This window comes from Ictidomys tridecemlineatus, chromosome 12, assembly GCF_052094955.1.
Source record: "Ictidomys tridecemlineatus isolate mIctTri1 chromosome 12, mIctTri1.hap1, whole genome shotgun sequence".
Taxonomy (NCBI): domain Eukaryota; kingdom Metazoa; phylum Chordata; class Mammalia; order Rodentia; family Sciuridae; genus Ictidomys; species Ictidomys tridecemlineatus.
The window spans coordinates 36,234,372-36,257,065 of NC_135488.1; the positions used below are offsets into that span (position 1 = coordinate 36,234,372).

Consider the following 22,694-nt stretch of genomic DNA (forward strand, 5'->3'; position numbering starts at 1 on the left):
AATGCCTTTTCTGAGTTGAGATTTCCACGCGGTTCCCCCTCACCCTCTTCCAGGGGACACCTTCTTGATCACTGTGCACCTGTGCAGTTGGGCTCAGTGAGTCAGCGTCTGGTTTAGGGTTTGCGTCTGCCTTTCAGAGTGTGATGGGCATATTGCCCTCAGATGATTTTGAAATCAAAATTTCTGTATGGACCAGCAGATTCATAATTGGAGATCACTGATCATCCTTTTGAGAGCCATTGGCTGGGAGTGGAGTTAGTTCAAGGGAGAAAAGTAACAAAAGAAGTGAAGATGGAGAGATAAAGATCAGAAAAAGATCAGAAGATGGAGAGATAAAGATCGGAAAGTGAATCAAGGTAGTTTTGTCATCCTCACTTTTTTAATAGAGAAAAGAGCAGGTTTGGGATGTTTGTCTTGGTTTTTGCTTTTTGACTCTCAGGAGAGAGATTTTCTCTTCTTTTGTTCATAGGACATCCTCAACTTTGACTCATTTAAAACATCTTTCTTGTAGATTCTGTGTCGAAGGAACCGCTGAGCTAGAGCCAGTCCAGGGACTGGGATTGTGGCTCAGTGGTAGAGTGCTCGCCTAGCACGGGCGGGACCCGGGTTCGATTCTCAGCACCACATAAAAATAAAGGCATTGTGTCGTGTCCATCTACAAAAAAAAAAGATTCATTCTCTCTCTCTCTCTTTAAAAAAATTAATAAAACATCTTTCTTGATTCCTTTTTCACCCTTTATTCCTCCATTTCCTTCTCTTCTATGGGCACTTATTCTCATTTTTATTTCATTTTAATTTTATCCAGTGTAGAATTCACCTTTTCTGGTGTTCAGTTCCATGAGTTTTGACAAATGCACAGTTGTGTGGCCAGGCCCACAGACAGGATGGAGAATAACCCTCCCATTCCCCCTTTGATGGTCAGCCCCTCTCTTGCCCTCCACCCCCCACACCCTGCCAGGTCCCAGCAGCCACTGGACTTTTGCTTTAATTTTCTATGATTTTATCTTTTCCAGAATGTCATATAAATGGAGCCCTGAACTATTTAGCCTCATGTGCCTGGAATCTTTCTCTGATTTCTGCATTTGAAATTCATTCCTGTTCTTGTGTGTCTCGGGAATTTGTCCTTGTCATCATGGTGTGCCACGCTGTATTGGTGTGCTAGTTGGAGGACATTGGGCCACTTCCAGTTTGGGGCAATTATGAATAAAATCACCATAGATGAGGGCCTAAACGTGGTTGTGGAAATATCATAGGTTTTATTTCATTTGGATAAGTAACCGGGAGTGGATGGCGGGGTCTTATGGTAAGTGTGTATTTATAAGAATTTGGCAAGCTGGTTTCCAGAGGGACGGTGCCATTTTTCACTCCTGTCAGCAGAATGCACTGCAGTCGTTCTGCATCTGTACCACCCCGACACTATCAGTACTTGTTATTTAAACAATTCTAATAGGTGCATAGTAGTAATTCACTGTGGGCTTAATCTGTATTTCTCTAATGGAAAGGGGTGCTAAGCATCTTCATATACTGTCCATATATCCTTTATAGCAAAGAGTTTGATCACGTCTTTTGCCCATTTATTAATTTGGGCTCTTTGTCCTCTGCTGAGTTTTGAGGGTTCTTTAATATAATCTGGATAGCCTTTGTCATATATGTGATTTGCAAATGTTTTCTCTCAGTCTGTGTTTACCTTTTTATTTAGCAATATATTTATTCTTCTCCTGCAAAATTGTTTTAACTATTCTAGTTCCTTTGTCTATGTAAATTTTAGAATACTCTATATGTACCAGAAAACTTGCTGGGATTTTAATAGGAATTGTGTTGAATCTGTAGGTCATTTGGAAGATAATTTACATCTTTATGACACTGAATCTTCCAATCCATGAACATAGTATACCTCTTTATTTAGTTAGATCTTCTGTGATTTCTTTCATCAGATCTTCAGTTTTACATACATGCACATGTTTTGCTAGATGTATTTTATTGGTGGGGAATATGATTGTTCATAGTGTCATTTTTAAAATTTGGTTACTTATTTTTTACATCAGTGGAAGAGTTTTATTCCAATTTACTTTGCATTCAAAGAGAATTATAAGCTGTATTTAGTTCCTGACTTTTTAAAAATGAATTAAAATTTTAATAGAAATTATAATACATAATGAATTTGCAGATCAAAGTTGGGCTAATTGCTTGGAGAAAAAAAAATTAAAATTACAAACTTCTCACCTCCACACCAAGGATAACCTTGTAATTAATTAGTCATCATTCATGCTGTTGTGCAAGATACCATGAGACTTGAATAAACAGGAAAACTGAAGAGTCCTCCAGTCACAGACCAGGGACCTTTCTTTGGCTTCTCATAGTGGTGGACAGCAGCATCGTGGAAGAGTCACGATCATTTTCCATCTTTAATTTCTCTTACAAAATTTGTTTCCTAGCCATCCCACATCTGTTCATAAACAGATTTGTCTCTATCCTAGCTAGCAATAGATTTACAGTTTCTGTCACCTAAAGTCATCTCCTCCAGCTCCTCCCCCAGCTGGAAACTAATCTCCATATCCTTAAACGTGCTCCATCTCCTTCCTGACTTAAAATTGCTGCCTAGTGGCAAAACCCACACCTAGAGCTTCCTGTCTGTACTCATCAAAGTTCAAGTACCCTGGAGCTTCTAAGCAACACAGAAAGACTCCATCATCCTTCCCCCTCCCCTCTTTTGCTTCAGATAAAAGAGACATTATCACCACTACAATTCAGAAGACCCCTGGCATGGCTTGAATTTCCCCACCAAATCTCATGTTGAAATTTAATACTCATGGTGAAGTGTTAGGAAGTACCCACTGGTACCATGAAGTGGCGATTGAGTCATCAGGGCTGTGCCCTCATAAATGGATTAATCTATTCATGGATCAGTGCATTAGTGGGTTAATGGGTTATCGAATGAATGGCTTCGTTATGAAAGTAGCTCTCTCTAGCTTGCTTGCTCTGTCTCACCTATGCCACCTTAAGACTCTGCAGAGGGCTGGGGATGTGGCTCAAGCAGTAGCGCGCTCGCCTGGCATGCGTACAGCCTGGGTTCAATCCTCAGCACCACGTACCAACAAAGATGTTGTGTCCACCGAGAACTAAAAAATAAATATTAAAAATTGTTTCTCTCTCTCCTCTCTCACTCTCTCTTTTAAAAAAATGTTTAGAAAAAAAAAAACACTCTGCAGAATCCCCACCAAAAAGAAGGGTCTCCCTTGATGTGTCCCTTGACCTTGAACCTCCCCGCCTCCACATCCATGAGATGAATAAATCTTTATTCTTTGTAAATTACCCAGTCTGCGGCTCAGGAGGCTGACACAGGAGGATCGTGAGTTTAAAGCCAGCCTCAGCAACTCAGTGAGGCCCTAAGCAAATCAGTGAGATCCTGTCTCTAAATAAGAGATAATAAAAGAACTGAGGATGTTGCTCAGTGGTTAAGCAGCTCTGGGTTCAATCACTGGTGCCAAAAATAAAAATAAAATATAAATTACCCAGTTTGTGGTACTTAGCTATAGCACTACAGTGCCATACAGCTTAGGGATTAAGACAACCCTTTTGCCTAAATTTTTTTTTCTGATTGTGCATTGCTCATGTGATTGATTTTTGTATGTAGACTTTATTGTGATCTTGTTAAAATCATTTATTAAGTTTTTTTAAAATTTGGTTTGCAGATTTCTTAGGATTATCTACATAGGCAATCATGTCCATGTAGATAGACATCATCTGCAAGTAGGAGTGGTTTGGCTTTTTCTTTCTCTTTAGCTTCAAAAACAGATACAAGAGACAAGAAAGGGGACCTTCAGTTTTATCACCCCTGCAATTCACTACGCTTCCTTTCTCCCTCCTTCCCTCTTTTATTCTTTTTCTTTATTGCACTGGCTGGACTTTCAGTGAGTGAGAAGGACAGATATTCTTGCCTTTCATCTAATCTTAGGGGACAGACATTCAGTGTTTCACTATTAAGTTTGGTGTTAAATATAGTGAAATATAGATTTTTTTTTTGTAGATGCCCTTTATCAAATTGAGAAAATTCCCTTCCAGGTTTAATTCACTGAAGTTTTTTCTCCCCACATTATGGATGATCATGTCACATCAATTGATGTCTCCTTTAGACTATTAATATGGTGAATCCTATTGATTTGTTTTCAGATATTAAATCAGCCCCACATTCCTGGAAGACGCTACTTGGTATGATGTATTGTCATTTTTATGCACACAAGGATTCAGGTTGCTGATATTTTGTTCAGAATCTTTGCACCTGTGTTCATAAGGAGGATCAACTGGATCATGTTATCTTTTCCATCTTGGGCAAACATGGGTAGTTTGTGCTTTTTTTATTCTTTATTTTTTTTTATTTACTTATTTTTTTTACCTTTTTCTTTGACCAGGTCTGAGACGGCTCCCCCTCTGGCTCCTGCCTCAAGCCACCCGGTGGGGTATCGAGGTTTACACAATTATTCTTTATTTTTTTAGTTGTAGATGGACACAAATATCTTTATTTATTTATTTATTTATTTATTTATTTATTTATTGCTCATTCTAGGTGAGCCACAACCCCAGCCCCTAGTTTGTGCTTTTTGAGGAACTGGTCTATTTTATCAAAATTGTTGAATTTGTGTGCAAAGACTTGTTCACAATATTTTATTTGTATCCTTTCAATGTCTTGAAAATCTGCACTTATTTTCCATGTTTTAACCCTGATATCAGTATTTTGTGTATTTTCTTTCTTTTTTATTTTTCCCAGAACAGCATCAGTTTTGTCAATGTTTTCATATTTTGGGTGCCTTGATATTCTCTATTTTTTATTTTTAGTTTCATTGATTTCTTTCTTCTATTTTCCTATTTTCATCTTTCTGCTTACCTTGTGTGTATATTTCTCCTCTACTTTTAGTTTCTTAGGTGGAAGTTTATATTCTTTGTTGGAAAATTTTCTCCATTTCTAAAATAGGCATGTAATGTTTTACATTTTCCTCAAAATACTGAGTTAGCTGCACTCACCAAATCCTGGATCTACCCTCCGCATAGATTCAGTTCAAAATATTCCTGTTAGTTTCCCTTTACTTCCTGCAGATGTGGATTTTCATTTCACATCATTTTCCTCTATCTCAACATGCTTCATTGAGCATTTCTTATAGTGAAGTTCTTCTGACAACAAATTCTCTATGATTCATTTATCTGAAAATGACTTTATTTCACTTTAAGTTGACTGACATTTTTTTCTTTCAGTAATTTAAAAGTTTGTTCCATTGATTTGACCTCCATCATTTCTCATGAGAAGTCACCTGTCTTTCTCGTTGCTGTTCTAGGTGGTCCCCCTCCTCACTGGCCACTTTTATTTATTATTTGATTATTTATTTTTAGGCTCCAGCAGACTTTATTAACTGAGTGCTCACAATGAATCAATTGCTATTCCAACTTTTCCCCACTCTTAATCCCTTTTAACCCTCACAGAAACCCAATGAAGTTCTTCCCATAAAAGTCTGGATTGTAATTTTTTTCAGAAATAAATACTGAATAATATTTTAAGGTACTCAGTATGGTAGAGGACATTTGTGTTCTGTGCAGTATGTTTATGAGACTCCACCAAAAGAAGGTCGCTACTGGGACGGGGGAAGGTGGAGAGAACATTTGTGATTTTAGAATCAAAATTCAAGCATGATCACTAGCTACTTTAAAATTGCCCTTTTTTTGTCCTTAATTTTCATCAGTTTAAGCATGGTGTTTCTTTTGATTTGTGTTTCTTGAGTTTCATTGAATTTTTTGGATTGGTAAATTGATATTTTTCAACAAATTCAGGGAAACTTTGGCCACCATTTCTGCAAACGTTTTTTTACGTCCTAGTTTCTTCTTCCTCTGCTTATGTTTTTGTGGGGTTTTTTGTTTTTTGTTTTTTGTTTTTAAGGTCAGTCCTGTTATTTATCCGGTCTGGGCTCTCCTCAACTCTTGATCCTCCTGCCTCAGTCTCTAATAGATGGGATCACAGGTGTGCACCACCTCACCCAACCTGCTTGCTTCTGATATGTTAAATAAATATGTTAAACTGCTTGATATTGTCATTGAGACTCTGCATGACGTTCAAGTCTCTTTGACTTCAGTTTGGATGATATCTATTTCCTTGTAAGCTTACTGACTTTGTCTTCTGTCATGTGCATCCTAAATTAATCAAATGAATTTTTATTTTAGATTTTATTGTTCAGATTTAAAACTTATGTTTCATTCTTTTTAAAATAATTTTCCCACCAAGATCCCCATCTGTTGCTCTTTTTTTTCCTTTAGATCTTTCAACGTGGTGGTAATGCTTGTTTTAAAGCTCATTTTAGTAATTCTAATAATAAGTCCAATTATGAAAATCTACTAATTTTGCTCACTCCTTTACCTTTTGATTATTATCACATTTCCATCTGCTTCTCATGTCTTTTAATTTTTTTATTCTATGTTGGACATTATGAATGTTATGTCCTATGAAATTATGTTGTCTAAATTATATATCTTGATATAAATCTATTGAATTTTGGCTGACACTTAAGAAGTTACTGACAGATTTCTTTTTTTTTTTTAAGAGAGAGTGAGAGAGGAGAGAGAGAGAGAATTTTTAATATTTATTTTTTAGTTCTTGGCGGACACAACATCTTTGTTTGTATGTGGTGCTGAGGATCGAACCCAGGCCGCACACATGCCAGGCAAGTGCACTACCGCCTGAGCCACATTCCCAGCCCCCTGACAGACTTCTTGATTTTTTTTTTTTTTTTTGGAACTGGGATTGAACCCAGGAACGCTTAACCACTACGCCACATCTCTTAGCCCCTTTTTGTGTCTTTTTTTGAGACAGGGTCTCGCTGAGTTGTTTAGGGCCTTACCAAGTTGCTGAGGCTGGCTTTGAACTTGTGATCCTCCTGCTTCAGCCTCCTGAGACACTGGGATTACAGGTGTGCACCATGTGCCTGGCAGATTGCTTGATCTTTGTAGAATTTATTTTATGCTTTCTCCCCAGAGGAGGTTCGTCTTTATTTTGTCCTTAGGCGTAAAGCAGGCTCTTCCTCAGGCAGAGTCCTCACTCCTAAAGCCCAGCCTTTCTGGGATTTCATCTTGACCCCCGAGGTGTGGCATCGACATTCTGCCTGAGCCAGTTCCCCAACTGGTCCCACCACTGCATGACTTCCCATATGTCCCTGTGCCCCTCATCCCACCTTCCCCGGTCCCAGTAGCCACCTTCTCCTGGCCTGGTGGAGTCTCATCCTGCAGCCCAGCCTGTGGTCAAGACCCCAGGGGAAGGCCCACCCAGGCTCCTGCGGCCACTCCTCCCCAGGACGCTGCTCGGAACGCTCCACCTGCCTTAGCAGCCCAGCTCCCCTCTCAGCCTTGCCAGCTGCGCCCTAGCTCACGTCCCACTCCCTGTGCCACGGTCTGGAAAGTGTCTCCGGGCAGACACTTTCCAGTCCCAGGGGACTGCGGACTCGCTTCAGTTCCCCGCTGGCCAGCCCTGTGCCGGCCTCCAGCCCCGAGAACTCTCTCCTCTCATATTTCTTCCAGCTCTAAAGTCGGTGGCGGTGGGAAGGTACGTCTGCGCTCACGTCCTGTCGCCACCCAAAGCAGAAGTCGCCGCAGTCTTTTCGCTGGTCTTTTTTTTTTTTTTTTTTTTTTTTTGTCAATTTGGGTCTGATTTGCCTACAACAAAATGCACAGAGGCCTCAGTTCAGTCCCTGAGTTTGGACAGCGTGCCCCCCACCGTCGCCTGCTGCGCTGCTTTCCATCACGGTGCCATTAGCGCCGCCTGCCCCAGGCCTTTGTATACACGGAGTCACGACGTGTAAACGCTTTCACATCTGGGATCTTTCCCCTGGTGCGATATTTTTGAGCGGCATCCACATTGTGACATGTATCAATGGTCCCTTCTTTTTTAAATGGAGACTAGTGTTCCATCACAATAGATGTGCCACATGTCCCTGCTTCTCTTGATTGGGTCAGTTCCAGTTAAGGACTGTTGAGAATAAAGCTGGGCTGGGGCTCAGTGGTAGAGAGCTTGCCTAGCATGTGTGAGGCACGGGGTTCCATCCTCAGCATAAATAAAATAAATAAATTAATTAATTAATTAAATAAATAAATAAGAGTAAAGGTCCATCATCGACCAAAAAAAAAAAAAAAAAAAGAATAGGGCTGGGATTGTGGCTCAGCAGTATCAGCAGTAGAGCCTAGCACCGGTGGGACCCAGGTTCAATCCTCAGCACCACATTAAAAAAATAAAGGCATTGTGTTGTGTCCATCTACACCTAAAAATAAATATTAAAAAAGAAGAAAGGAGGCTGAGGCAGAAGGATGGCAAGTTCAGGATCAGCCTGGGCAACTTAGTGAGACCCCGTCTCAAAATGAAAAACAGAAATGGCTCAGGATGCAGATCAGGAGGGTTTAAACCTCAGTACCACCAAAAAGTATAAGAAAGACAAAATATAAAAAAGAATAGAGCTATTATCAGTATTCTTGAACAAGTCTTTTTGTGGAAGAATATTTTCACTTTATCTTTGCTTACCTTGTGTAAGTAGGTCAAGGAGGATATGTGTTAAGACTCTGTAAGAAACTGCCAGGTAGCTCTCCAGAGGGTTGTGCCATCTCACACTGCCATCGACATCATGCGAGAGTTCCAGTTGCTTCACATGCTCACAGGGGCGTTTGGTGTTTTTAGAATTGGAGATGACTGGGCATTTTTGTGTTTTGAATTGGATTAATTTATTCCTTTGATTGACACTGTCAGCACTTTCCTTGTGCTAATTGGCCTTTATATATCTTCTTTTGTGAAGTTCCTAGTCTTTTGCCTCTTTAAAAAATGGGAGGAAGTTCATTATATATTTTGGAAATGAGTCCTTTGTGATCTGGCGTCTGTGACCTGCCCACTGCATTTCTTGATGACTTGATTGGTTTCTCTCTGAGTGTGCCTGTTTTCTTTTCTTTTCTTTTCTTTTTTTTAAGAGAGAGAGAAAATTTTTTAATATTTATTTCTTAGTTTTCGGTGGACGCAACATCTTTATTTTATTTGTATGAGGTGCTGAGGATGGAATCCAGCACCCCATGCCTGCCGGGCGAGCTCACTACCACTTGAGCCACATCCCCAGCCCTTTCTTCATTGTTTTCTAACCTTATTGTTACTATGTTCTTTATTCTACTTACTTTGGTTTTTCTAGATTTTAAAGCTTAGCTCTGGAAGCTCAAGGCATAGGGAGAATTGCTGGAGCCCCAAGATTATGCCAATCTTCTTTTCCAGGGAAGGAATTTAAAACTATGCCATTTCCTCTAAGCACAGCTTTAGCTTCACCCACGAATTTTGATATGCTGTGTTTTTATGATCATTCAACTCAAAGTTCACCTTGCAGGTTTTTTTATGAGTTAGTTAGAAGTATATATTTTTTTAATTTCCAAATATTTGAGATAGTCTGAATATCTTGTTTTGAACTTAACTTATTGCCATTGTGGTCAAAGTCTGTTTTATTTCCCTGCATCTGGTGTATCTTGATGACCACAGAATGTGCTCTCAAAAAGAATGTGTATTTTACGTTTGTTCTATAAATATCAATTAGGCCAAATTGGTTGATAATAGCTTCTAAATCTTTCATATATTTACTTGTGCCCTTTCCTGAAAAAGGATGTTAAAGTCTGCAGCTATGGTTAGGGTGTCATCTGTTTCTCCTTTTAGTTCTGAGTTTTTTTGCTTCAGGTATTTTAAAGCTCTGTTACTGGGCGACTATATTACATTTCAGATTATTCCATCTTCTGGATGAAATGAATTTTGTATATCAGGAAATGTCCAGCTTTTGATCCTTTTCCCCACAGTCTGACTCTCAACCAGTCTGCATCTTCCTATTAAGGGCATCCTTTTTGTAGATAGCACGTAGCAGGATTTTGCTTTTTGATGCAATCTGAAGACTCTGCCTGTTAATGGAAGGACACACCTTATTTTTGGCATCCACCCACGTGTTGCTCTGTGCTCATGGGATCCCCTGCTCTCCCTGGCCTGGGTCCTCTGCATTTTGATCTTGCTCTGATAGACCACTGAGCTGTCTCCAACCTGCCCCCCCCCCCGCCAAGACTGTTGCTGTGAGCTTCTTGTACAGACCCCCTTAGCTGGGGAAGAGCCTCTGGGGTGTGTCTACCCACAGTGGACTTGCTGGCTACACGGTTTGCCTAGGCTCCCTTTGACTAAGGATTGCCAGACTTATCAACATGTCCATCTGATAATGGGGATGATCTGGAAAGGAGGAGGGAAAGATAATGAGGAAGTGGGGAGAATTTCTGGAGCCCTATGGTTGAGTGGGTCAGGAGCCGAGACCCGCTGCCCAGGCAGGAGGGTTTGCCTTCGCAGGGACAGAGGAGGGAGAGCAGAGTCTGGGCCCTGTGCAGGTAGGTGGGCAGGTGTGCTGGCAGGAGCTTGGGGAAATTCCTTCTGTGGTTTTTGTTTTCTTGATGAAGTAGGAGTCAACCTGAGGGTAAAGATGGGGAGGAGGATGGAGACCTAAAGAGAAGGAAGACAGGAAGTAGTTGCCTTAGAGACTGGGCTGTTCATGGACCAGGGAAATGGAGCAGGGTACTTTCATCGCCTAGCCCAGAGCAGCTCTGCTCAGGAGCCCAGCCCAGGGAGGCATCCTGGGCTCTGGTCCAACAGTGTGGGAAGCCCCTGAAGAGCGCCCCCTGCAGGGCACAGCAGGGTGGGCTCTGCAGACAAGCCTGGCTCACCATTCTGCATGGTGCAGGGGAAGCAGATGCTTTGCTTGGGGGGCCGTACCTCCCTGGCAGTGGGACAGTGACATTCCCATGTGAACCTGCTGCCCAACAAGGCATGGGGGCACAATGCTCTTTTGTTCACAGCTTTATTTTATTGTAAAAGTGACCATACCAAAAGAAATCAGGAAGATGTTAAAAATAAAAAAAAAAAAACACGAATAGTAAAGACTGCTCAGAATTCCCTCTCCCCACTAAGGTAGTAGCCATTGTTCGTGTTTTCTTGTGGTTTCTTTTTTTAAAGAAAGGTCTGGCCCCTGCCCCATGGGTCTGGAGTTCTGGCCCCCTCCCCAAATGAGAATAACACCCCTGTGCCAGATGTGGCCAAATAGCAGCATGTGAGCTCGCAGTGGGCCATGAGCAGCACCCCGACTCCTGCGCAAGTCAGGAGGGCCTCAAGGAAGGGTGGTCTAAGAAGAGGGTCTTGAAGGTCGAGGGTTCCTCTTGCCTAGTCTGCTGTCTTTTTCCTCCTGTCTCCCTTGATGAGTGCCTCTCCCACTGTGTGGCTGAGAACAGGGGGCACCCTGAGGGTGAGGCAGGCGGGGAGGCCCTGTCAGTGAGCAGGGAAGCTGTGAGGCACAACCCCCAAGCATGCCATTCTATCACGGTCCCTCAGTGCACAGCCTGTGTGACCATCTATGTCATTCAAGGAGAGTCCCTCAATGCCCTGTTTCAGCTCATGCCCTGGCACCTGCCCACAGCACATGTCTCTCCCTCCTGGGTCTGTGTCCCTTCCAGATAGCAGTGACAGTGAGCTGGAATTGTCCACGGTGCGCCACCAGCCAGAGGGGCTGGACCAGCTGCAGGCACAGACCAAGTTCACTAAGAAGGAGCTGCAGTCACTCTACCGGGGCTTCAAGAACGTGAGTGCTTCCTGTGCACCTGTGCACCCGGGAGAGGCCCTAGAGCCTGGCTGCCCAGCCCCATCCAAGCAGGAGGGACCCTGGCCCAGGGAACCTCCTAGAAACTTCTGCAAAGCATAGGGATACTACAGGGGCATTCCGGAACTCGGGTGTTGTGGATAGCTGCCTGGGGTGGGCAGGCCCCAGAGTGGGCGCTGTGACGGCCACTGCGCTCCTCAGCAGAACATGTGGAGCAGCTTGGCATGGCGGGGCAGACCCCACCCAGGCCCTCGGCAGTGGACAGCCCTCCAGGGGAGGGAGAGGCCAAGCGCTGTGAAATTGGCCCGGAGCAGGGATTGTCCAGGATGGCTGAGGGGGTGACTTCCCATTGCAGGAGTGTCCCACGGGCCTGGTGGACGAGGACACCTTCAAACTCATCTACTCGCAGTTCTTCCCTCAGGGGGGTGAGTCCGGGGCGAGGTGGGCGGGGCTGCTCCAAAGCCCCGCCTCCATCCCATTCGCGGGGAGGAGACCCAGCTGCCACCCACGCCCTGGTGCCACCGCTTGCCTTCTAGAGGCCTGGCACGGCTTCTGTCCCTTTTGAAGGGTCTCCTGCCCCAGGCAAAGCTGGGACCCCCTCCCAGGTGGGGCGGCCAGGGTGCGGGTGGGCCTGCAGGCATCCCATGGCCCCACCCAGCCTCACCCTTGCTCTCCCCAGATGCCACCACCTACGCACACTTTCTCTTCAACGCCTTCGATGCCGATGGGAACGGGGCCATCCGCTTCGAGGTAGGTCCCTGCGGCCCGTGCCACACACAGAGAAGGTCAGGGAGCTGGACCTTGCTGCCCAGGTCCCCTGTTCTGAGTCTTCTCCTCCATTCCAGGAGTTGGCTGCCAGCTCTGCCCAGCTGCTCCTACCTGGACAGTGGCTGTGATGCGTATGAACGTGCATGTTAAGGGGTCAGGTCTGACCGAGTCCTGGTGCTGGGAGTGGGGTGCCCTGCTCCTAGTTACTGCCCAAGCAGGCCAGAAACATCGGGAGAACAGCCTGAGTGGGCCCCAGGCCATCCTCCCAGCTGGAGGCTGAGAGCGAGGCCCAGGGTTCCCCAGTGTGACAAGGGGAAGCCAGGCCCCACCACTGACAGACAGTGTCCCCCAGGGGGCCTTGCCTGCTCTGCACCAGGGGCTCCTCCCAGGCCTGGCCACCAGGGCATCATTTGAGAGAGATCTCAGCTGTGGAGCCTGAGCCCCTAAAAATAGCTGCAGGCGGAACACTGAAACCTCTTCAGAGAGGAGCACCTTGCTGGAGGCAGCCTGATCGATCCCAGCTCGGCTTCCAGGGCCACAGGCGCCAGTGCCAGCAGCAGAGGAGCTGGGGTAATAATAACCCGGCGATTGCACCACCTGGTTTATTTTTACACTGTGTGCCGGCCACACACTGACACACAGGACAGATGGGCTGGGGCAGCCCCAGGCCTCGGCCTTGCTCTGTGACCACAGCCCCCCCCCACCTCCGGAATCGCAGGGCTCCCGGCCTGTGTGGCACCCGACGTTGGCATCTCCTTTATTTTCAGTATCACCCAAATACCACTGCCACAGCACAGGGAGGATCCAGGCAGCATCGGAGTGATGGGGGTTCCTGGTCTCCTCCTGCCTGTCCCTGGTGGCCAGTTTCCCACATGGCCGCTCAGAGGCAGCGGGGACCTCTGGAGGGAAAGCAGAGGAGGAGAGAGCCCAGAGCCAGGGCCCAGCCAGGCACGGCAGGACGCAGTTTCCTTGTTCAGAAGAGGAACGGCTTAGCAGGGCCCTGTGCTGGGGAACGCTCAGGAGGGTCATGGCCGCACTCCCCCCAGGGAGGTCTGGGGTCCTTGGAGGCAGCCTTTGTGGGAGCTGGTGCGGAAGCCGCCCTGCTGGGCACAGTACAAGGCCGTCCTCCTGGTGTCTTTTTGAGGGTTCCATGCACGTCTCTGCGGATGAAATGCATTTCCCTGGCTTCATGTGGAACCCCGCAGGAGCCTCTTGACCTCAGTGCTCACTCCCCCCCGGGGAAGCCATGCTCAGGGAAGGAGAGGGCACGCAGCCCTCCTCACTTCCAGGCTTCCAGAACCTTCCATGCACCCCTAAAATGGAAAGTCAAGTTGGCTTATCAATACTTACAATGACCCCCGTCCTTTCTGAGTGTACTTGGGGACAAGACACACATTCATTACAGTTTACTGGGATAACGAAATAGTGTAACTTCTCTGCCTTCCCCAAAATGAACACCAAAAAGGAAAGAAACCTCAGAGCCAGCAAACCTCAGATGCAGTCCCCTTCCCTGCCTCGGGGTCTGGCACCTGCTCCGGTCGCAGCAGCAGGGAGCCTGGTGTGGGCCTCCGCATCATCGGGGCCTTTCTAACTCAGCTGGTTCACCTGGCCAGAGAGGCACAGAGCTTTCTAAACAGTTCTTCTTGGCTGGTGCTTCTCGGTGCCCAGGAGAGAGGCGGGCCACCGAGGGTGGATGTGGCCTCGGCTGAGCTGTGCTTTGGAAAGTGCTGGCCAGGACCCACCTGGAAGGCATGGGTACCTCTCTGTTCCCACCCTTGCAGTAAACCACGTCATCAACCAGGCTAGGCATCCCTGGTCATGATGAATGTCATTGATGAGGGCAGCCGGCCACCGCGATAGTCACCCTTGGCCCCCCACTGCCAGCCAAGCACCTGCTCTGGGCTCTGCCACGCACCCTCCTCTGTTCCCTGGGTCTAGGGGACACCATAGGAGCCCTGCACCTCCCTGGACACGGCCTCAGAGATAGTGGCAGAGCAGGGGCTGTGATATGACAGGATTCCTGGATGTTGGTGACCAGAACAAGGAGTTATAACTGATGATGGTCACACGAGAAACTGTGCTGTGTGGCCCTGAACTTCAGAACAGCAATGCACTCTGAGTCAGCTTTTTCGCTGCTGTGACTAAAGGACCCGACCAGCACGACAGTAGAGGAGGAAGAGTTTATTTAAGGGCTCACGGCTTCAGAGGTCTCAGTCCATAGAAGGCTGGCTCCATTCCTCAGGGCTGGCGTGAGGCTGAACATCATGGCGGGAGAGTGTGGCAGAGAGAAGAGGCTCACGTGGTGATCAGGAAACAGAGAGAGACTCCACCCGCCAGATACAAATATATACCCCGAAGCCACACCCCAATGCCAACTCCTCCAGCCACACCCCACCTGCCTTCAGTTACCACTCAGCTAATCCCTATCAGAATTAATTCTCAGATTGGGTGAAGACTCATGACCCAGTCACTTCTCCTCTGGACCTTCTTGCATTGTGTCACACATGAGCTTTTGGGGGACACTTCACATCCAAACCATAACACGCCCAGACCTGGGCTAGCCACACTCAGAGTCACCTGTGTATTTCCTTTACAAATGAGGCCCGCCAGTGGCCTGGCAAAGGACATTGCCACCTCCATCTCCTAGTACTGTCACCCCTAAGGGACACAGGTAGGCACACTTCTTGGTTGTTAGCAGCGGGCCATGGCAGAAGGTGGTGCTGGTGCCCCCGGGGCCCACCTTAGAAGCATGGCTGCTGAGCAGGCCCCACACCGTGGCCTCCCATGGCAGAGCTCGCGGGCCCCGGGAGGGTGTCTGCTGGGAACCGCCTCGTCCTGTTTGAGCCTGTCGTCCGTGGCATGCTGGGCAGCTCCTCCTGACCCTCTGGTTCAGAGGTGCATCCTGGTCCTCTGTGGGAGGTGGACAGCCGGGCCTCCCCAGGCCACGCACCCCACTCCCTACTCTCCAGCGGGCTGTAGCTGGCACTGGGTGCCCAGCGGAGCCTCACAGGGACCCACAGACTTTCTCCTGGCCACTCTTTCTTCCTGATCTCTTTGACCCGCGTCCCTCTTTCCTTTTGTTACAGAGCTGGGGCCTTTGGAGAAACTGAGGCACCACGAAGACCCCCACTGCAAACCCCAAGTCTTGCAACCAAGTCAGAGAAACTTCAGATATGTCACTCAGAGTGACAGGCATGAGTTTACCAAAGGGGTAGGAAAAGCGAAAGGGGACACCCTCAAGGGAGAGAGCGGGTGGGTCCTCTCAGAGAGGAGAGGGACAGTGTGCCTCTCCCAAACTCCAGTTTTATTGGGGATCCCAGAGAAGTTCCAGAAGGTTCTGTCCAGGTCCACCTCTTGGCTTTTGACTGACAGCAGGGTAACATCAGACTTTCAAGTCCCCACTGTCCTGGCAAGTCTAGGTCACCTTGGCCCATGCTGAGCGGCTCTAATTGGATTCTTAACCATACATTCTTACAGATTTTATGGCCAGGAGGAACTATCCTTATCTCCCAGAGTTTCAGGATCTGGTCACAAAAGTCCCCCCTTCAGGGTAAGGTGGATTCCTCTTGAGGTCAGGCAGAGCTGCAGGTAAATTGCTTCTTGGAAAAGAAATCACGTAGGGGTCAGCACAGTGGGGCCGCTGTCCAGAATTAGTCTTGTGACCTCAGGTTCCACCCTCACATCTGTCCACTAACAAGAGGACCCACCCTCTCCCTTCAGGGGGTCCCTTGCCCTTTTCCCTGTCTCGTCCATAAACTCATGCCGTCACTCTGAGCGACTCGTCTGAAATCTTTCTGACTTGGCCACAAGACTTGGGGTTTGAAGGGGGGTCCCCGTGGTGCTTCGGGTCCTCGGAAGCCCCCAGCTCTGGACCCTCTGGTTCTCCCTGGAACGCCCGCAGGCCTGGCACCAGAGGGGCCCTCGCAGTCCTCCTTTCTGTTTTCCAGCTCTTTCTGGAAGCCCCCACTGGCCCTTCCAACTCCTTCTGAGTCTGCCATCTTGCTTTCTTATTTTTAATTCCCAAGAGCTCTTTCTTGTTTCCAATTAGACCTCTTTTTTTTTCCCCCATAGCCTCCTGTTCTTATTTTAGGGAGACAAGATTTCTATTCCCTTTTGTTAATTTTTTTCTCCTATCATCATCATTGTCCATCCAAATTCTTTTCCTCTGTTCCCCTTAGTTTTTCCCTCTGGTGGAACAGGCTTTCTCAGACCCAGAAAATCTGACACTTGAGCGGGGACTGAGTCCTCTGATGTGCTGCAATTAGCCACCTGCACCCCCACTCCCCAGGCAGAACCCCTTTCTTTTGAGCAGCCCCAGAGGGGCAGGGGGCTCAGCCTTCTAACCTTGCAGAAGGTGGGCGCAAAGACGTGCCCCCGTCGACTGCCGTAACCAGTTGGTGTTTGCACGTGGAAGTCGTGTGAACAGCCATGTCTGTCACCTTAGTAATGCTTCCTGGGTCTGCCCCACAGGCGATGGCAGCACCCAGGCGGGGGACACAGGCCCCGCTGGTATAGGCACATGTGCTCACACGTGTCAACCCCATTCTCATGGAGACACCACCCCTGCAGGAGAGCTTCCCAGTGAACAGGAGAAGGACTGGGGCGTGGGTGGTCACTCCTGGCCCTCCTCTCCCCTGCAGGACTTCGTGGTCGGGCTCTCCATCCTGCTGCGAGGGACGGTACACGAGAAGCTCAAGTGGGCCTTCAACCTCTATGACATTAACAAGGATGGCTACATCACCAAGGAGGTACCTGGTGGCGGGCCAGGCTCTCTGCCCTCGTCCCCATCACCACTCCCCGCCAGACTGCTCTTTCCACCCTTTCTCCTGGTGGCTCTCTGTGGGTGGCCCTCCTGTCCCCCATTCAGTCCTGGATGCCTGGGCATACAGTGCGGCTTCTACCGCACTTCTCAGTCCAGCCCATTACGCGTTCTTGGTCATCTCTGCTACAGAGAGGGTCAGGGCAGACGTAGGGGACTTGGCCTTGGCCCCTCCCAAGAGAGAGGGTCAGTGTGGTCTCTTAAGGCAGAAGTGTAGACAGGACCAGACCTTTAAAAAAAAAAAAAAATTGCAATACCTTTTTTTTTTTTTTTTTTGTATCTGAGGTAGTTGATACAATGTCTAGCTTCCAGAGTGGCAAATGACAATCTCTGTCAGACCTCTCAGAGAGTCAGAAGCTGGTACTGGGTGACCATGTGGCTCTCAGGGCCTCTCTTGCTCCTTCACCACCCGCTAGAGGTGGTAACTGTCCTTTGAAACAGCCCCTTCTCCTGGGGTCCTCAGAGCCTCTAGGTACCCCCGCCGGCTCATGCCAGGCCTTCTGTGCCCTGCCTCCCAGGAAATGCTGGCCATCATGAAGTCCATCTATGACATGATGGGCCGCCACACCTACCCCATCCTGCGGGAAGACGCGCCTCTGGAGCACGTGGAGAGGTTCTTCCAGGTGGGCGGCGCCTGCCCTGGCACCAGGGGAGGGAGCCCAGCGGAGGGAGCCCAACTTGCCCCAGGGCATCCCTGGGCCACCCACCTGCCCTTGCTGGGCCTTCCCACTCCCCCCGGGGTGTCCAGCTTGACTCCCCAGTTGGCTAGTGGTCACTGTTCCCTGAGGAATGGCCCCACAGAACCTCATCTCAGGCAGGCTGGGCTGGGGCTTGTGGGGCAGCCGACGTGCCCACCATGCTCTGGCACCTTGTGGGAGCACTTCCGGCAACTCCCGAAGGGACCTGGCAGACGGGTGACCTTGGGGCCCACGTGGCAAAAGGCGCTGCAGGCCCTGGCTCCCACTCACAGGGGCTTCTAGACCCTCGCCATTCTGGGTCCTGTCGTTTGCTTCCTCTGCCCTGGGTGCACCGGGGGGGGGGGGGGGGCGAGGCCCAGATGAGTAGGGAGAGTGAGGGAGGCAGAAGCCCAGATGGGTCTTCCGGAAGCAGTGAAGCACACAGGTGTCAGACACTGGAAAGGCCAGCCCTGGGGTGGACAACAGACACACCCAGGGCAGGGGAACAAGAACACACTGGGGTGCAGGGGCTTCCACTCACCTGCCATGGCTCCCTCAGGCTGGAATCAAGGGCTGTCCCTGGTGAGGGACAGACTCACCTTGGATATGACTTGGGTTTCAGAAAATGGACCGGAACCAGGATGGGGTGGTGACCATTGACGAGTTCCTAGAGAGCTGCCAGAAGGTAGGTGGGCTGGGGACCAGGCGTCCAGGGAAGGATCACCCAAGAAGGTAGGTAGGCTGGGGACAGGGTGCCCCGGGGAGGGTGAACCAGATATAGGTGGGCTGGGGACCAGATGCCAGGGGGAGGGTGACATGTCCTGGTCCTGCCCCTGTGGGGGCCCAGGGGGGATGCTATCAGCATCCTGGGGACCCTCCCAATCACTGGCCTGCTCCTGCCAGCCCATCGCCCACCTGTGAAGATCCTCCCTCAGCCCTCCCTCCTTGTACCTCAAATCAGAGTGGGCAGAGGGAGACCAGCAGGAGGGTGATCAGCCCAGCAACCCTTGGGACAGGGCCACGGGGCAAATGGACCCAGAGCCCTTCCAAACCAGCAGCCAGCCTCCCTCAGAGACCCCCCCCCGGGCAGGATGCTCGGTCCCCACCAGCTCACAGCCGCTCTGCTCCTCGAGTGGCTGGCCTCTGGATCACCCAGCCTCTTCAGGATGTGCAGCCAGGGACTTCTCTGTGGGTCTGTCGGGCCCGAGAGCTGCAGACAGGCTGTGCCAGGACAGCAGGGGTCTCCGCTGCCCTGTCTTTTGCTCCTCAGCACCCCACCCACCCAGCGAGACAGCATCGCTGGCTTGACTCCACCTGGGTGGGTGGGCTTGGGGACCCCTCTCCCCTGCCCTGTCCACCCAGTGCCTGACCAGGTCACTGCTCTCTCCACGCAGGATGAGAACATCATGAGCTCCATGCAGCTGTTCGAGAACGTCATCTAGGAAGTGTGGGGGGAAACCTGGGTGGCTGCTGCCACTTCACCCCCAGGAAACCTCAATCCTGCCAGGAGCAGCCTCCATGACAAAGTTTTTTGTAATATATTTGCAAAAAGTGAACAGTGTACTCCTGACACACACACACACAACACACACACACATGGTTCCTTTGGGCTGGCAGAGGGTGGTGGAGTCAGGAGGGGCTCAGCCCCCACCAGCCAGTGTCCTTAAGAGCCTTGGGGGGGGCAGCCTGGTCTCCAAAGCAAAAACCCCTGTGAGCCCCTGAGACCCCCCCCATCCCCCCTCCCAGGGGCCTGCCGCAGCACTCCTCTGGCCTCCCAGAAAGCCTCACTGCAGGACCCTGGAGGCCCAGCTGGTGGGGAGGGGCTCTAGCTAGGGAAGAGAGGGCCAGGGGGCGGAGCCTGCAGCTTTCCAGAACCACTTCCCTGAGATCCTGAGACCCTGTCATTCCACCCACCTGGAGGAGCTGGGGCTATGCCAGGCCACCCACTGTGAGGCCAGCTCCGGTGAGGGCCCTGGCCCTGGCCTCGCTCTCCTTCGTGCCAGGAAGCAGCTGGGGCTTTTGCCTGGGGGTTGCTTCTTGGAGTGTCAGAGGGGGGAACTGTCTGTCCCCTCCGCCAGGCAGGAAGAAGCTTCCCTGAACCCATTCCTGTCTGGATGGGAATGCAGTGGGTGCCCATCGTCCCGGCACCAGGCTGTTCTCCCCTCGGTCCTCACGTCCTGGGGGAGTCATGTGGCTCAGGGACCGGCAGCTTGGCTGCGTGCCCCACTGGAGCTCTGTGGCCACCCTCACCCAGCCCTGTACACAAAGCACAAGCTCCCTGCGGCTCAGGCCACCCCAAGGGGAGCCAAAGGCACTCTGCTTTTGGAGGCCAGGCGCTCCTGGCACGCTGAGCTCTGGGTCCCAGCAGCCTGGATGAGGGCGGCTCTGGGGAACCAACCCAGGGGTCCCCTCTGTGCCTCAGAGCCATGGGGTCTTGAAGCCCATTCCCAGCACAGCTCACCAACACTCAAAAGCACAAACCCAGGGACTCCGCTGGGCTGGGCTGGGCTCTGCCCTGGGGATGAGGCTTGTCAGCAAGGCAGGGGCCAGCCTGGAGCACTGGGAGTCGGTGGCCGGTTGACAGAACCTTCTGGAAGAGAGAGGCTGCTCCCACCTGCCCAGGCCTCCCTGAGTAAGAGCCCTGTCCTGGGCAGCACGGGCCTCCAGGGACATTCCCACACAATACATTCCATCCAACGGCTGCTGCCCCTCGGCTCAGGCCTGGCTCCAGGAGTTCCTGGGTGTCCCCAGGAGGCTGGCCCAGGGTGAGCAGGGACCTCAGAGGAAAGGTGGGCCTCGCCCTCAGAGTTGCACTGACACCCTGTCTCCCGTCTGACTGGGGTCCCCTCCCCTCCAGGAGGGCATCTGCTTCCCTGGCTCAGGGATCCCTCCCCTCCCCGGCCTGGCCCTTCTAGCTGGTGTGGCTGTGCTTGTGGGGGCCGAGGCCACAGGAGAGGGTCACCGCCGTGCCCTTGCCCCTTTGGCCTCGTGGCTGCACGTCCGCCAGGAGGGGTCTGTCTCCCACGCTGGGACGCAGGCTGCGGCATGTCTGCATGGCAGAAGCGCCTCCCTTGGGCAACGGCCTGGTGGCCCCTGTTCCTAGCACCCACCCACATTCTGTCCTGTCTATTTTAATAAAATAAACCTGAGAAAGGACAGGGACTCTCACTGGCTCTATCTACCTCGACTCTGAATGTGGGCCGTTTCTGCTGCTCCCATCAACGCTGTGCTGATGAATGTTGGCAGCTGGCTCAGTGGGAGGGACACCCCTGAAGTCCCCAGTTCCCAGGGTGATGTCACCAAGGCCCAGTCTGGAAGAGACAGGTGTCCTTGGTGGGCCTGGGGACCCTGTTGCAGAGCCAGCCCCGGAGCCTATACGCGAAGCCAGAGGAGTAGAGTGACTTCTGGAGGCTTCATCCCCAGGATTCCTCTGTTTCCAGGAAAGTCAGTTGTGGGTGTCCCCCTGGCTGGAGGGTGCAGGTCACAGGGCAGATGGAAGCAAAGGAGCCCCAAGACACCTTCCTTTCCTGATGTTTATTTTTGAGAGTAAACTCAAGGGTTCTGCCAGGGGACAGGACAGAAATGAGGGGAGAGAGGGGACTGAGCCAGGCCCCCGCGTCAGATGGATAGCCAAACCAATGTCCCTGCTGTTGTTTGAAGCCACTACCTTTGGGATCAGTTTTGACATATAAGTAGACACTGGAATAACAAATAAAAAAAATAAATAAAAAAAAACTTTACACTCATTTTATGAGATGCACAGAAAGCATGGATACGTTCGCCCCTCCCCCGTCCATGGTCACATTGGGAATGGTAAGGAGGTCACTTTACTAACAAAGGGTCCCCAGCATAGCACGCAGCACACAGCCCTGGGTGTACAGGGCTCATCCCTGAGGGCAGACGCTGGTCAGCAGACACAACTGAGGCCAGGCGCTGGGGTAGGCTGCCTTGACCCAGACCAGTGAGGACAGAATGGGGACTCAGCTCTGGCTGACCCCAAGCCTGTGCTCTTTCTGTACCAAGCAGGTGGGGGTGGGTTCAGAGTGACAGACAAGATGTGGACTTAAGTAGCTGTGACAAACACAGGCTGTCTCTGGTCTCAGGGGCTCAGAGATGGTGGTGGCTGAGTACCCAGCTGGACCAGGTGCCAGGGGCAGGTGTGACAGGTGGGCTTGGCCCCTTGTAAGTGGTCCCACTGGGAAGAGGGACTAGAATGAGGGCTGTAGGGCAGTTCTAATGACTCTGCATCAGCTCTGAGTGCACAGGGCCTCCAGCAGCTCACACACATCCTTGTGACATGGTCATCAAGGGTAGTGACTCTGAGGCCAGTCTGCTAGGACTCAAACCCCAGCTCAGCAGGCACTTACTGTGTGACCCTGGGCTATTTGCACAATCTCTCTGTGCCTCAGTTTCCTCCTCTGTGAGATAGAGATACATAGAACAAGTGCTAAATGAGCACATGTTCAGGTACCAAATTCAGCTCCCACAGAGGGCTTGGGCCACCTGGGTCCTGGACACACTCTACTCTGGGCGCTGCTTCTGTGCAACTTGTCTGCTCTCTGCTTCGGCCTTTCTGGTGCTGTGTGCAGAGTCCTCCTGCTCCACAGATGCTCTTTCTCTCTGGAGAGCAAGCTCCCCTTGACCCCCAGGACCCTGATGACCTGAAGACTGCCCTTCCTGCTGGGCCCGGCTTTCCCTCTGGCCAGCCCATGGACTGACTGTCCTGTGTCAGGGCTGGTCTAATCAGTTCAAGGGCCAGGATGC

At 50.3% G+C, this 22,694-nt stretch overlaps 1 protein-coding gene across 5 annotated transcripts in view; it reads left to right on the forward strand.

The window, feature by feature from the left end:
• Kcnip3 (potassium voltage-gated channel interacting protein 3) overlaps nucleotides 1–21,086 on the forward strand; it is a 75,386-nt gene extending 54,300 nt beyond the window's left edge. For 4 of the 5 annotated variants that reach the window (XM_040270729.2, XM_040270731.2, XM_005339571.5 and 1 more), the window contains 7 exons: nucleotides 11,524–11,648; nucleotides 12,022–12,091; nucleotides 12,346–12,416; nucleotides 17,075–17,182; nucleotides 17,772–17,876; nucleotides 18,553–18,615; nucleotides 19,325–21,086. In XM_040270729.2, the coding sequence (XP_040126663.1) occupies nucleotides 11,524–11,648; nucleotides 12,022–12,091; nucleotides 12,346–12,416; nucleotides 17,075–17,182; nucleotides 17,772–17,876; nucleotides 18,553–18,615; nucleotides 19,325–19,372 (590 nt within the window). In that variant the 3' untranslated portion in view covers nucleotides 19,373–21,086. The remainder of the gene's footprint in view (nucleotides 1–11,523; nucleotides 11,649–12,021; nucleotides 12,092–12,345; nucleotides 12,417–17,074; nucleotides 17,183–17,771; nucleotides 17,877–18,552; nucleotides 18,616–19,324) is intronic. The other variant, XM_013364879.4, reaches the window with a different exon arrangement.
• Nucleotides 21,087–22,694: the final 1,608 nt, after the last annotated feature.